This window comes from Orbicella faveolata, unplaced genomic scaffold (genome assembly GCF_042242905.1).
Source record: "Orbicella faveolata isolate gen_17 unplaced genomic scaffold, um_ofav_v1 contig_35, whole genome shotgun sequence".
Taxonomy (NCBI): Eukaryota; Metazoa; Cnidaria; class Anthozoa; order Scleractinia; family Merulinidae; genus Orbicella; species Orbicella faveolata.
In genome coordinates, this window is record NW_028301564.1 from 19,202,269 (window position 1) to 19,218,389 (window position 16,121).

The following is a 16,121-nucleotide window of genomic DNA, read 5'->3' on the forward strand; positions in this document are numbered from 1 at the left end:
ATTTTTTTAAGCTCATCCTGAAAGGGCATCAAATCTTAGGGCCCAATCTGAAATTTATTTTCTCGTACGTTGGGCAATTCATCTTTGGTTCCTAAATTCAAAGATTTTAACTGCGCTAACAGACTTAAACAACGTACATCAAACTCATCAACAGGAGAACAAATACTTTAATTGGTGTGCACCATTTAAATTACCTGCTTGCGAATGGTGAAAGTTTTGTCTTTCCTTTTACATTTCTTCATTTGGAATTAAAAATTTTAAAATATATATCAAATACTGGTAATAAATATGTAACTTAGAATAGAAGAAGTTAAGAACATACAGACAAAAAGATAGAAAGGTGGTTGATCCAATTCTTTAGTTATTTACTTTAATTAAATATCATTTTTAAAATCTTTAATGTAATAGAGATGGAAATCGTCTGTAACACAAAGGGAAGTGTAAAAAGTACAATTTAAAAATATAAAAGAAAGATATCCAAAGTTGTTAATTAAACTGGTCTATAAGACCTACCGCTATCTGCTCAAAACGAGGACTTTTTACTTGTATATTTGAATTACAAACACGAGGCAATGAAGTATGTCAGATTTCGTGAAAACCTTTAGCTTTATACAGAAAGAAGAAAACAGATGTGCAAAATTGTAAAATAAACTCTTCACGTTAACCGCGAAATTTCCCTACGAAATATAGTAAACAACGTTAGGATGGCAGTTAGAACTATTCGCAGTTTGTGAACTCGTTATTTAATTCTTCTCCACAATGAAGTTTAATTTAAAATTGCGCCTTAATGGCTACCACTAAGATATAAAACGAGAAATATACTTAAATTATCGTACATAGTGGGTGGTCAAATGCTTCTTATTTTACAACGAATATGGCTAAAATCCGGGCTTGCTTTTTTTAAATCCACCTAAAAGGTCTTTAACTTAGGTGTTCAGTGGAACGTTTCTTTATTAAATACCAGAAGAAAGATGGAGAAGGAAGGTGAAGCAAGGGCGCGAAAATCGTTGTGCTTAAACATGGGCCCAGAGCCAGAGACAGAGATGACGTTATTCTTTGCATGTGCCTCTCGACATGAGGGTGGTATCTATGTAAAGCTTCCCCATCGTTATGAACACTCGACAGTTTATCCAGACTTTACACAGTTTAGAAGCCTGAGAGCTCAGAAGAACGGCAATGTTGAGCTAGGGAACTCTCCGTGAACGCTGTAAGGTGGATGGGGAGGTACCTCCAGTGTTCCAATAGGCTTGGGTGAAGCAAATGTCGGTGATAGTAAATTAGGTAAGCTCTGCTGGCGAAACGCGCTCAGAACTCCCGTAAATGGTACCCTTGGAATAGCTGGTGATGGTGGTGGAAGACAACCTTGAATAAACGATTGTAAAGGACATAAATTTAAAAAAAAGGACTAAGCAGGAAATCACAAGACGTTTTTAGAAGTTATTGAAGGTGCAACCTATAAAAGCGGGTAGCCAAAATTAGACGCCAGACCAGTGGAATGTATTTTTAATGCCGTTCTTCATAAAACCACAGCTCTCGGGTATCCAGTTAGATTTCTTTGAATACGAGTTAACAGGAAAATTTTGACGGAAAGAAAAATAAAGAGCTCCGATGCAATTCTCCCATCAAACAAGACGACAAAAAGGTTTATAAAGGAATAAAGACCCACTATTCTTGAGCAAATTGAATCTAGTATTAGGTTTCATTCAAATAAATTTGTCTGGGTGTCGATGAACTGAACTAGGAGTGGATCCGATGCTTTCTCCGACTTAGGAACTTTCCAGAATTTTCATCGCACAGTGCAAATGCTTATATGAGGAGTACTCTTCATAAAATTTTCAAATTAACCAATTTGTTTTCATGAAATTACAACTGCCAGAAATAACAGTATCCATCCTTACTATAAGCAATCATGAACTATTCCGAAAGCAAAATTCGCCCGCAGGATTTCCGAGATCTACTAAACGAAAAAAATGGCTATGAAGAGGAGAATGCAAACCAGGCAACAAAAGTAATTGTGACATTACTTAACTATTGGAGCAACAAGTAAACTGCTACAAAGTGAACTGATGTTTTGTAAATTACAGTTTTCCACCACAGAAAGAACTGTCTATGCAGCTTGAAATACAAAGGACCAATTATCGACAACGATTGTGACAATCGTCACTTTCAAGAAGTGTGGTTTTGTAGGGATTTGCCTTGCGGGTATCACGGGTTTAAGTTCCAAAGGCGCTTTTTCCTTTATCAGTCCAAACATTTTTACCTATCTTATACTTACATGAAGCAACTAAAAATATTTCTAGACAAGATCAATCCTTGACAAGAAAATGTCAACTTCAAGAGTAGAAACCATTTCTTCTCTTGTATCACGAGCACGAGTCAGAGTCTATATCAAAGAATTTGTTCTATCAAAAATTTCAATGTTTCTAGTTAATTTTTTTTATTGAGTTGCACGAGCAGTGCAGAAGAAGTCGTTATAAGTAGATTGTGGTAAGAATCGATTAATTTTTAGATGCCACCCATTAGGGTAATATGAATAAACTCCTAATTTTGTTGTTCGTTATGTTTTTGTGTGATGTAGATTCTTTTCCATTATGTTTGCTTTCTCTGTTTGGTAAACGGACATTTTTCCACATGTATTGGGTCTGGTCTTCCCAAACACTTTGTTTATTTTACATATCAAAAGTTACCTGATTGAAAGAAAGACGCCTTGTCCTGCGATCTGCAACCCATCTTGGGTAACTGGTATCTGTTGTTAACACCCAACTGTGGCATAAGAGGGAAGGGAACAGAAGTGTACATCGGGTCTGGGATCATTGCATGCGGATGGCTGTCGTGAAAGGAATCTCTAAAAAAGAACAGAAAATAACCGTTTTTAGTTGTTGCTTTGGGTAGGCGGTTTACGATAGCCCTGGAGGAGCGTTATTCTAAGGTACTTTGGTTCATCATCGTCGAAGTGAAGAGAACAGTATTATTTTATATTTCGCAGAATGCTATGCATCATTCCGCAGTCTCAAAGGAATACGTTTTCTGATGACACTTGTCATTTCACGGTAGAAATAGAAGAAGGAGAAGGAGACAAAAGCTGTGTCAGAAAAAAACTGTTTGGAAGAAAACTAGGAATGTAATTGAAAGTACTGCTTCCAGTAGTGGGAACGGTAATAGACATTTTCAAAAGTTTTCTTCATCCGGTCTGTTATGTGTTTTCTAGACTAAGGATAACATAATCTTCAATTGAACAGAAACATCTAACCACAATTTGAATTACTCCAGTCTAGAGAACAATAGCATAGGTACTCAGTTGACAAACTCAGCTTTTGTTTGTCTGACCAAAGTTCCACCCACCTTTCTACTGGAATAAGACGTGCTGAGTCCCGGAAACCTTTGGCAAATGGATTGCTGTCTATTTTTAATCGTGTGATCTACAGAACGGAAAATTAAAGACGGAACTCTAGTAGTTATCAAACATATCATTAGGTAAGGATCACGCGAAAAGAAATTGACAGCGATGACTGAAAAAAGGCTTGCAAATGTGCAAGGAGACCATATCCGTTTCTTAGTTTTCTAGATTTAATTTGAACATATTTCCGATCACGATCCAGCTCTGTCATTTTTTTTTCCACATCGAAAATTACATCTTATGGTGGGAAAAAGCTTGGGTTGTAAGTTCACAGCGTTTCATGAAAAAAAAAACCTGTTTTGGTTTGTTGTTGACAAGCACACTAATACTATTAATTCCCTTCAGTTAGGCGATGGCATTTGCGTTTCAGGGTAGATAGCTAAGAGAGAAGGATCAAAGACTGTAGTTGTCGATGTTGCATGCGCTTTTCCTAATTAAATGATAATTTAATTAAAATGAAAGCAGGTAAAAAACATTTTGTTATTCCAAGGTTTGTCTGTTGTTCAAGTAGATTCGAACAGCTTGAGATTCGAATAAGGTGAATTTTGCGAAATGAAAGAAACGTAGGATTGAATGGAACAGTTCGCTTCCAATGACTTACCAGTTGATTTTGGTACGCTGTTACTCCGATGAAATTCGTCTCTGGAAAGGTGAATGTTTTCATCTCCTCGGACTTGAGATTGATTACAGAAGCTGTGTGGTCACGTTTACGAATGATATGCACTCTTGGCTGGTATTTATGCATGGAATTTAGAATAAGCTGCAAGGTTTGAAACCATAAGATATCATTAAGACGCTTTATGGAAGGATAGAGAGCTGAGTTATGAAGAAAACGTCATTTCATTCAGTGGCGTGTTTTCCCAATCTCCTAGGAGGAAACGACAGACACAGCAAACTTGGGTCAATCGATCAAGTTTCTGGCGCATAAATGTAGCTGGAATCTAGTTGTTTCTTTGAAATAGATCTCATGGCATAAGAATGGTGAGGATGTTAGGAAACTACAATTGCTTTCTCGTGGACGCTGCAAACGGGAAACGTAGTAAATAAAGAATACGAATTTGATCTCTGGCTATTTTACAACGAATGTCTTAGTCAAACTTAACGGCAGATATAATGCAGAAAGTGATACCGTTTAGAACTTACATGCCCATTACGGTCGCCGTCGTTGTTGGTCAGTTTTACTTTCTCGAACGATATGATCTGCTTTAACAGCTGCTCGCCTGTAAAAGGTGAATCTGGATGCATATAAAGTCTAACAGGAGCTGGTGGATCAGCCTTACCAGCCACAAGCCATGTTGAACGGTGGTAGGCGTATCTGTAGCGTTTGTCGTCAACAGGCACAATATCCATTAGGACCATGTAATTTGCTTTAGGGTTGACGCCGTTTACGGATATTCTTAGTGTGGGAAACATTCGCCTGCAAGCAAAGGGGCAAACTTCAAATTACCTGGCAGGATAATATAGATAGTTATTTACATAAAGTCCGTAAAGTTACGTGTCTGGCAAATTAAATCATCGAGATTGTGACTTACATCACTTATCAGGTGTCAAATCATAACTTTAGGTTCAGTAGTTTGTTTGCGTGAATGAGCTAATTCACACCCGTGAGAAACGTTAATGGCAAAATGTTGTCTGTTTGTGCGAAAGTAAAGAAGCTGTTTACAAAACAGCTCTTATCTTTTTAACAACTTTGACTTCCGGCACCGATTTATTAGCGGTTAGCGCATGGATCAGTTGGTGGCACAACGTAAACGCCGCTTTTTTCCAGGTTAGTACATTTAACATTCCAACAGTGGATGTTTCACCTTCCAGCCTTGGTGATGATCATTTCAGTTCCTAGTTCACTGAATCGTTCCCATAGCTCTTTCCCTTCCAATTCCACAGTTATGTTCTTCAACTCGTCCTTGAACGGGTTTTCGAACACTTCGCCGCCGTCTTCGTCGTCGGTGGCTACTTCACTTGACAAGGATTTCATCCTTTTGGCCGGTGGTGGCTGGGCGCTTTCGTCTTCGGAAACGCTCTCTCTGTCCTTCGGAGACTCTCTTGGGTCTAAATGACAGAATACAAATTATGATTTGTAACACAATAACGAGCTCAGTATGCTTTGTTTTGAGGGATTCTTAGTACGGTACGTCCAACACGCTCAAAAATTTGCGCCACTTTGTGAAAATCTCAAAACGGATGACTTAGCTGATAAGTGTGTTAAAATACCAGCAACGGTTTTGAGCACTTACCAAAATCGCTTCGATCATCTCTGGAAGACATCAGAGAAGCTATGGAAAAAGCATTAGCCTTCAGCGAGAGTGGAGGTGAAGACTCCATTACGACTTGTTGTATACTTCACAGACGCTGCGTTCGTTTGTCGCACCCGATTCACGCAAGCTGCTAAGTTCTTTGGCAAACAGGCAATAAACAGCAATTAATACTTTGATGACAGCCTAGGTATTTGTCAATTCTTTTAGGGGAAGGCACTGGGACGAGACCTTGTCCCAAAATAGAACGTCAAATGCCACTCATTATGATACTCAACACGTCACATGCACATACGGAACGTATTATTGAATTTAGAGTTGCGATAATAAATAAATAAATAAATAAATAAATAAATAAATAAATAAATAATAGGAAAGAACACCTCCTTGGTTATACTGTCGGGAGCTTGTTCTCCAAGTAAAAGAAAAAAGTTTTGCAGGAGCCTTTAATTTGCAAAATAATTATAAATTTGCTAAATACATCTAGTGTTTTACAACAGCAGCAACAACAACAACAACAACAACAACAACAACAACAACGAAAAAAATCATGACCGTCATATTTTGTGGTCTTGCTTGTTTTGGTCCTTAACCAACAAAAACAAGGGCAGCTTTTCTAGGATAGCTTGCAGCCGCACCAGGAAAAGAAAAGTTAAGAAAGGTTTGTGTTAAGCGGGGCTGAGAGGCAAGGTTAGACCTCTCCTCTTTTGATGAAAGATAATAGCACCGAATCTAAAAGCTGACAATCTTGTCTATCCAATATTTCACGGCTCTTAAACTGAAGATCAATTCTCAACAGCGGCCTTCAAAACCAGCTGCGGAAAAAGTCGAGTTCCTCTGAAATTATCAAGATTTTTTGAATGTAAGACTGGTAGCGTGGTGTTCATGTTACTAACGCTGACCTTCGTTAAAGATAACCACTTTACACTGTTTAAACGTTTGTTTGTTTGGTATGATAGTTGACGGAAATTGGTAGCACCCCCAGATCGGTTTATTTATTTAAGATAGCGAGAGATCGGCGCAATTCAGAGCTTTTGGCCGATACACCCATCAATTTATGCATTCTAAGTTAAACACAAAACAGGCCGCCCTATAATTTTTTTTCTCTGTCCTTTTCCCTTGAAATAATGAAGGTAGATCATTACAAATTGCTCTCTAACAAAACGAGCTTTAGTTTAAAAATTTATCTACGGCACGAACTACCAACCTATTAACAATAAGATATCAACGAGGCACCACTATTCCGACACTATTGGAAATGCTAAAATTGCTTTGCTTTAAACAAAAGTGCGTGTTACCGTTGAGAGAGGAATGGCTGTTGACAAGGCTAACTTATTTTCCCACGCTGATGAGTATTTACTATCAGAGCCGAAGAAAGCACAGAGACGCCGACGAAATCCATCCAGTGCATTTGAAAAGCTTTTGATTAGGTTAGCTATTTAAGACAAAGAAACATTTCATTTATTCCGTGATGATGAGAACAAAGATCTTCATCCGATAGCAGTAGCAACTCGACACATCTGGATTTGTGGGAAAGACTGAAATTGCTCAACTTCCTGAGTTGACATTGTTCCTCCAGATCGATGGCCTTTATCAAGCGTTATTCTTGAAGGAAACGCGCTCACTCAAAAGCACATTCTTTGGATTTTTCGACGGATCTATGCAGGTCTGTAAAAGGGCTGAGTAATCCTCCACAGCAGAAAAGTCACACGTCCCTCTTGACCTGTGTTAAACCAATCTTGGCGTACATGAAACCAGACACCATTCACACCATACACTTAATTAGCTTAATATACTGATAAGAATCTAGATAAGTGTCGCATTAACATGAATAGGAACTCATTATTTCAATGAGTATAAGGTTTCAAGTCTAGCTAAATTTGCGCTCACGACATGCACAACGGAGGCAAGCGATTGTGACGAACAAGTCTGCTTTCAGAAGAATCCTTCAGGTAAAAGTAGATGGCTTAAAAACGCAAGAACAGGAAGTCGTCTTTAAACCATACCACTCAACTGCCTTTTACCAAGGAAAATCTATGAAGCAATGTGATTTGTACCGCAAATCTTAAAGTGATATGTTTTGAAAATGGCTATCCTCGCCTAAAGCGTTGGTGTAAACTATCACCATATGTTTCCAAATGGACAGACAGCTATTCGTTGTCTATCATCGCTCAATTAAGCTGTTTATTTATCAATCGTACTATGTTTTCAAAGCCGCGTGATGTGAACCGCCCGTGACGAGCCCGCAAAGATTTAGCTACATTGATCGGTCAGTACCATATCAATAGTATCATATAACGATGAAGTTTATTTCAATATTGAAAGTCTTTCATCTAATTTTCCTGATAGGAAATCTTCATTTAATCCTTAAGATTGGTTACGTAATATTGAGAAATGATTATTTGGTGAGTTCGAAAGATAATAGATGATAGCCGTTGAGTTGGTGACACTCCGTTTGGTGGGTGACGCAATAAAGGAACTAAAGCTTATAATGCTTTCCTTCCTGTTTCTGTAGAAATCAGTGTTTCGTTAAAGACAACAATGTGACCTAGTTCTGGAAGGTACATCATGTGTTTTATGCAGCGTGTTTCCCACACGTACACAAGGGCCCTTGCTGGATGACCGATCAGTTCAATAAATAAATGCAATTGTTTTTACATTATATTTATTATTATGTTTTTATTACAATACAATGTGCTAAGCCGGGAGAAACTACTGAATTTAGCAATAATTTTTAAAATTTAAAGCTCTATGAAGAGAATGCTTTCAGGCCCTCGTTGAAATTTTTCAACTGTAAAACAAAATAAAGGAAAAATCCGGGACATTCGAAAAATCTTTCATCGCAAGTGTTTTCAAATCAATCACAGTGACTGGCTCGTCAAGAAACACTTCTGCGTTTTCCTTGAAGCTCGTCAATGCTGGTGTTCCCATGTATGTGGCCGGTGCATATATGTATAATATGTTTTCACAACACTATTCCTCACGGAAGGATGCTTGCCCAATGAAGGTCATTTTTAAACTCAGTTTTCAAACAAACTCGCGGGTTTGAATTGCCATTTACTTACGATAATAAATATGGATGACGAGAACTGAGCACGATGAGAGTAACCCAGAGGACAAAGCCGTAGTACTGAGAACGTTTCTTAGAGAGAAAAGCTTGTCACGCCGATGTTCTATACTGTATCAGTGATGCGAGAGTAGCAAAACACACGGAGTACTGGCCGTGGGCAAATTTAACATTTGAAAAAAGAGTAGCTTTCGCGTAAGTACTCTGCCACGACGATTTGCTCAATTAGAAACCTCTTCATGGGCGAGTAATGTTGTTCTTTAGCTGCACGAGGTTCACGAATAATGTTGAGATTTTATGAGTAAATCAACATCCCTACATTTCCAAATTTGACAAGAAGCGTCCCGAGGACAGCTTGTTAACTCCTTCAGTTCTTTTACAACAAGCACACTGACTGTCTGAACTAAAACGACCGCTCGATCATCATTGGAATGATCTAAACTGTGCAATTACAAATTTGAAGTATCACTTTTATCGTTTAGGGTACGTTTTCTTGAAAAGCATCGACAACATCAAGAAATAGTTTAAGAGTATTCTTTTGGGAAGTATTTTGTTAATATCAAAATCTACACTGAAACTCCTTTTGCCTAAAATTATCACACTGCTTTTGTTATTGAGGTAATCACGTCCACTGCATATTGCCGGATTTCAGTAGTCAGTAACTCTTATAGCTTTAGAATTATTTCAAAGGTAAAGTTTATGCACCGTCGGTAAGATGACTGTGCCCTGCTCAGCAGTCGTCTAGCCTTTCTCTAATCAAGGAAATACTACATAATACAGCCTACTTAGGATGCGTTAGAAGGATTTAGAAAAATGAAAGCCGTCTAGGCCACTGGTCTTCGGGTCAACGGCTGAATGGGAGATTTCTCCTTCCATTCACCTCTTGGTTTTAGTATATAGCGGAATATGTAACATCATCTCTCAGCTTCTCTGTGGAGACAGCTGCCGGAAGGCATTTATTCGACATTTGTTTCAATTCCACAATTCTATGATTAAGGAAGGGCTTCACTCGACCTTAAGTGCTAAACATGGTAGGTGCCTGATGGCCAACAGGCGGTAACTCTCAACATCTGGATTGAAATCCACGCCTCTTTACTGAGGCCACCTCATGCAGCAGGCCGCACATGAATCGCGTCGCCGTCGTACGCTTAACATTTGGGTATGGACCTGCATACTTTGCAAAGTCAAAACTCGTCAGTCTTTCCACGAGTATCAGTTTTTTGGTTGACTGTTCTTGCCACGGTTTCCATCGATCTTCATTGCATGTAAGTGATGTAAATAGGCCACTGAAGGATCATTTGTTGTCTGCAGCCTATGGTGATAGGCTGATTTCTGTATTGAAGTAGTATTCGTATTTAAGGTTTGTTTGTGACAAGGTCGCCGTAGATATTGCAATGAGGTGGCTCCTACGAACGTAGCTTCTCTAACTGAAAGGTATTTTGTTGCTCTTTGCCTTACGACAACTCAGTGTTCGCCCCGTTTTCAAGGGGAGGGTCCGTGAAGGATCTGACGTCTCTACACTACTGTTGTTGCCCAGTATGAATTGGCCAGGAGGCTCTGTTTCACAAAAACAGATATTTCTTTCGTTTTTAACAAGTCAAATTTTGCTGCTGTTCGTTGGATTTCTCGCCCTTTTGTAATGTGCTGATAAACAATCCATCTTGATGCAGAAGAGTAAATGCAGAAACACAATCGAGCCAGTTCGTCTGGCAGGGGATGTTTAAAGCCACTCAGATGTTTAGCGTACCATGTCTGAGCTAGGACGTTTGTTTACTATAAATGTTATTAGGTTCTTTTTGGTTGGTAATTTGTGGAGTTAAGTCTTTGTCGCTTGGTTCATGATGTAGTCTTCAGATTGCTAAGTTGCAGGTGAGAGACAAACAACAAACGAAACGAATGACTATTTTATGATGGAATACTAGCAACCATAAACAACACAAGCGGAATTCAGGGCAACGTTTTAAGTCAAACAAAACGAGTTGTTTTAAGTTCGGCCTTTGTTTTTGTTGGACATGACAATCCGTTATTAATCAATTTATTAAGTTTTGCAACACTTTCAAAATACTATTCGCTATAACTAGAATGGAGTCCTATTTTAGAGCATTTGGAAAATAGTCCTGAACCTGACATGTCTAAGAATCGCGTGACCAAACCCTTAAATTCAACAAGGGCTACTGCCAAAATACGAGTACAAAGTACTCGAACACATTCGGTGTTTCCGTACGAAAAATGGATTATTAGTAACAATTTATGACTATATTTGGCGTTGAAAAATGCGCTCTCATGCCACTCTTTCTTGACTAAGGTTACGTTTCATTCGTTTTGTTCAAGATCGCGACTGTTAAAGTTTTGTAACTGATATCATGGCGTATTGGAGGGTTTGACTGAGAATGTCTGCTAAAGAAATAATCGATAAACTAAATTGAAATGGACTGCTTGGAAATAGAGTCAACAGTAAATATAGGCAAGGCGTGTCGCGATAGTGTTGAACAGTTAGGTAACTAATCTGCCGGCTTTGTTCTCATTTTTCTCTAAGGATAAGTGTGGCAGCCTAATAAACGTAAAACATGCAACTCGATCGTTTGGGACTGCCTCTCGCACGGAAAGCCTAATTTTCCCACGGTGGATTGAGATTACAACATTGTTTAGTGAAGGAGGTATCTTAGCGCTGGTTTGGCAGAGAATGCCATGAAAGCTTAAAATTCCTTCGAAGTTTAATTTACCGCTTTTAGGAGGCGGGTAGCTAATCTGTTGTTGTGTAGAAAACCTCTTCCCACTTTGAATTTAAGCACAGCAATATTTCTTTAGACTTCCTTGTCTGGAAAGTGCGGGTGGTATCCAAGACGTGCCACTCCGACACAACTCCTACGTGTATATCCACCAACAGTGCGTTATCACGAGTCTTATACAGGATTTTAGAATCTTAGGACGTCATACGGCGTAAATATGTTCACAAGAGGGTGTCACCACGTTTCTCAATATCCTAAATTCAGCTTAGTAACTAATGACTATACTGTCGGCCAAAACGATTATCGTGCTTTACCAGTTTCCGCCGCACACTCAGTATTAGTTGGGGAGGTCATAAACCCTCTGTACTAACATTTCAGGGTTTTTTCCTTCAGATTGTGTTACCTGTGCCTACACCATGATGGCAGACGTCTACGCTGACATGAACATTCCTGCTGCAAACGCCTTCTAAGCTGCGACATGAATTGAACCACGAAAGCTGCATGGCATGTTGAGCCTGTTAGAAGCATTGGTGAAGCATGGAGAAAGAAGGCCAGCTAGTGACGCTGCCCTCCTGCCACACGTTCTTTCCGCCGCTAAATTTGTCGGATGCTGACCATCTCTTGATCGGGTTATAGGAGATTAAATTGTGTGATTGCATCTTTGTGGTTTGTCTGGTCAATAAATTAATGGGGTGCAGACATTTCCTCGCTTGCGTTTCCTACCATAAGCACCAACACCTTATAATTTTGAAAATGTCCCTTGGCAGTCGCTATAATTTGGAATAGATCTACTTAATTACTTGTGGACAAAAATAGTTGATGGACGCTGCTTGTGTTACCGTGGTAGCGTCATGGTTACGTGGTTATGGGGTAGATTACCTTATCATAAGCTGCCTCGTATTCTTTTAAAAGGTATAGAAGCATGATTTGTGACTTAACTGTATTAGACGGTGTTAAAAACTTTACCTAAATAGGTACGTTTTCTCTTAACTCTTTTTTTAGGGTACCTAGACAAATCTATTTTTGGTCATCGATGACGTAATAAAAGAAAAAAAGAACACGTAAACACAAGAAAAGTCAATTGGATTGATAAAGTGCGGTCAAATCCCATTATACTTTCAGGGCTGCACCAATTGCTTTTGACATCATTCAGACCTAGAAACTTTAGGTACGTACGTGCGCTTTGATGGAAGTTCTGGTAACAGAAATATTTAACTATCTTGTGCATGGCAGAACTGTAAGGAATTTCGTGCCCTAATTTGGCGATACGTTCCCAACCGCATAATTCCGGCTCTCATGAGTGTTCATAATCACTGGCTTGGTCGCCATGGAGTTTTAAGCCGATAGTCAGTAAGCCTTTACATTCACCTGACAATTAGCAAGGCATTATCTATATAAGAAGGATGTACAGGCCTTAGATTAAGAGAAAAGAAAACACAGAAACAAGAAAAATACATATGTGGCAAACGGCTTCCGCTCTGTGGTCAAATGAGTGTGAAAGAAAAAAAAACACACTTACATTTTACTAAGTATGTCCTCACGTAACAGAAAAAGTAATATGGGTATGGGGTACATGCAATTTATTGTACGTTGTCGAGCAGCTCTTATACCTAGGATATTTTCGAATGATTTCTTTCCCGTATAACATTTCAGTGTTACTCATATCAACCTTAACAACTGGAAACATCTACTTTCATATAGTGATAATGAAGTATATACTGATGACAGCTGTAAATATTTGCTTTCTTCGATGTCTACTTCGCAATTCAGTCTCACCCACTAACCTTTCTCCTCACACTCGCCATCAGAAAAGAGCTCTTACACTTATAGAAACTAATGCGGGCTGTTTTTGCTAGACAGAGAAGCAAATTTAAGAAATACCAGCAAGGTGTTCATAAGGAGAAAAATTACTCCGTTGAGAGTTTGAAAATAAGATTGAAAAACATCTAGTGGCTCTTTAGTCAAAGATATAAACTGATATATTATCATACTGTTCACGCCGTTGTGAGCCGAACGTTCATGATCGTACATCTTTGGTCAGACACCTTCCACAATTTTCCCCTCACGATTATAATACTGTCGAATATTTCAAATTTTCATGCTCTGTCATCGGCAACTCCAAAACAACTTTTAAAAATTGTGACATGAAATATCAGGGCTGGCATTCGATAAACAGGTTGAAAACTTCATACTGCGATCCACGGAAATCCTTCTTTATCGCGTTATCACAGCATCTCAGCCTCGCTGGGTTGTCATCGTGTTCATTAAATAAGTATTTCTATTTCTAGACCGTGAGAGCGCGAGGTTATCACCCTTATTAAGTTTGAAAAGAACGTGATGACCTTTCCAAAGAATTAATCAACAGAATACTAAAGCCTTTTTCTTCCCCACGCTCGCAGCGGTAAATTAGGATTAACAACAGTCGCACCTTTCTGTTATTGTTAGCACATAGCCATAGGAAGTGTTAAATTCTAGAAAAGAATTATTTCCCACAATTGAATGAACTCCTCGAACACTGCCCAGACAGACTGGGCACGGAAGGACGAAATGAGAGGGGCACTGTTTTTCATTTTCGTGTTCCATATGTTCGCACTGTTCACTCCTTCAGGGCCTGGTTACGATTAGCATATCATTCCTCTTCAAACTAAAGAGAATACAAAATAAACGAGAACATCGAAAATGGGAATTGCTTTTTACCACAATTCTTTTCTCACTGGACGGTGGAAAAACATAGAGAAAATAATTTATTGTTTATTATGGAGAAAACTTGTTTCTAAAAGAAAGAACAGGTGACAACAACAACAGCAAAAATAATAAAAACGACAAACTTAAAAAATACAGAGCAGTTAATGGCCTAAAATAACCCTAGGGGGCAAGCGATTAAAATAATCCAGTGTCTTGGTAACATGCCAAAGAAAGGAATGCCTGAAACAAAGTAAGTCCGGCTAAAAATAAGGGCCGGAGGTTATACCTTTGTTTTCTATGCCAAGTTCATTAAACTGTTCACAAGTTAAAGGAGATAAAAAGCCTTTAAGGAGCATGACAAAAGGTTGTCAACGAAATGCTTCCTCATATTGGTACATCGCATGGGTATTGAAATTTCAGCAAGTAATAGTCTGACCAGAGCCAAGAAATAATATATGTCAACAGAGAATGCAAAATAAATACATAAATAAACAAATTAAAAAATAACACAGCCCATCTCGTGCCAGTGTTGCACTCCTTGGTGGCCCAGAAAACTGTCTGTATTTTATTAAGCCAGTTTTAAAGAGCATCTTTTCAGCTGGGAAAACAATTACCGAAGTTAACTAGCCTATTCAAGGCTCAAAGACTAATGAACGGACTTTTTCAAGGAATCTTGTACAATGATTAAAGCAAACAAAGAGAGGGGCGGGATTAGCTATAGGGATAACGGCTACTTGGCTCGTTGAACCTTAAAGCCTGGAACAGGCTTCAGTCTTAAGCACACCAAATTTGCCAAACGTGCAGAGCAAAATTAAAACTAGAGATTTGAAGAAATGAGTGATAACTTGTTTCCATCAAACCTTGCCCCTCCGACAGAAGAGCTTTTAAAATTAATCGGTAGTTTAAAATACCATTAATCTTTGTCAATTTTTCTTTGTCATTCGGAAATTAAGGTCATCGCCTTTCCTGTAAACTTGGCAAAAGCAAACATGGGTATGTGCTGTTTGGAACGTGCTCTAATATTTTTGACTGTATTAAATTGAGCTTAATTTACAGAAGGAGCCCATCTTTGATTAGTAAGTTTATTTCTAATTTCTATGATTATGATTATGACCTGATCTCTTCAAGTCAGCATCGGTTTTGCTTCAAAAGGCCAGTGTGTTCGGAATAGCGATGTCCACGAGTCGAGTGGCGTCATTGAAATTTGGATCCCCGCAAGACTCAGACAAAGAAACCGGAATGGCGCAGGGTTTGACGATCTAGTAATCTTATCGACGGTAAAATTTTCACGGGAACGAGTATAGATCCAGCGTTGACAGCGTTCGATTCCTTGCGATGGCTTCGGAAAGGGTATCAATATTTCCATACCCCATTCCAGCATTTCTTTCAGGGCGTTATGCAGTTTTTCGGGACATCTGGCATCACTATTTAGGACCCTCCTGAAAACCACCTCTTGGCCTGATTGGAGTCCTCCTCTTAAAATATTAATTTTAACTATTGCATGTTCCCCAACGGTAGTTCTTGGTACCACCCATATTGAGCGAAATGAGGTGGTTAAGGTACGTTTTTGAAATGAACTTCGGCTAAACTACCTCTATTCCTCTCAGAGCACGCTAATGTTGTCTCAGCCTCTAAATATAATGCAATCTTTTTTTAGACCTCGCTTTGCTATTGGACTGGAACTAGCATGCAATGGAGGCTCATGCGGGGATATATCATAAAAAAAAGATAAATACCATTTTCATTTGTAAAGTCTTAGTTACAAGCAAGTTCCAGTTCAATTATGAGAAAATGAGTATGGCCTATTCTGAACATGGGCATTTTATTAATAAGCCACTTAGAATTTTTTTCAATTTTAAACATGGCTTCGACTAGAGGCTCAGGGGACTAATACCACTGAACAATCTCTATTGTTTTAATCCCCCTACCCCACCATGTTAGAACTTTAATGTATCAAAATCGGTCTCTTCTGGTAACAAAGAGAGAACTAT

General features: G+C 38.8%; 1 protein-coding gene and 1 long non-coding RNA gene across 3 annotated transcripts; one reads left to right on the forward strand and one right to left on the reverse strand.

The window, feature by feature from the left end:
* Positions 1-149: 149 nt before the first annotated feature.
* On the reverse strand, positions 150-12,781 carry LOC110045149 (T-box transcription factor TBX20-like). Of its 2 annotated transcripts, none has more exons than XM_089272710.1 (7): positions 11,849-12,781; positions 5,203-5,446; positions 4,541-4,814; positions 3,999-4,157; positions 3,343-3,419; positions 2,688-2,845; positions 150-1,362 (listed from the first exon to the last, which is right to left on the reverse strand). In XM_089272710.1, exons 1-7 carry the CDS (start codon positions 11,946-11,948, stop codon positions 1,163-1,165), a joined length of 1,212 nt encoding a protein of 403 aa, XP_089128836.1. In that variant the 5' UTR covers positions 11,949-12,781; the 3' UTR covers positions 150-1,162. The 2 variants fall into 2 exon arrangements, with proteins under 2 accessions (XP_089128836.1, XP_089128835.1); XM_089272709.1 differs by lacking the exon at positions 11,849-12,781 and adding an exon at positions 5,632-7,292.
* Positions 7,508-12,103, forward strand: LOC110045152 (uncharacterized). Its single transcript, XR_002296198.2, has 2 exons — positions 7,508-7,601; positions 11,839-12,103. It is a non-coding gene; the product is annotated as an uncharacterized LOC110045152 (long non-coding RNA).
* Positions 12,782-16,121: the final 3,340 nt, after the last annotated feature.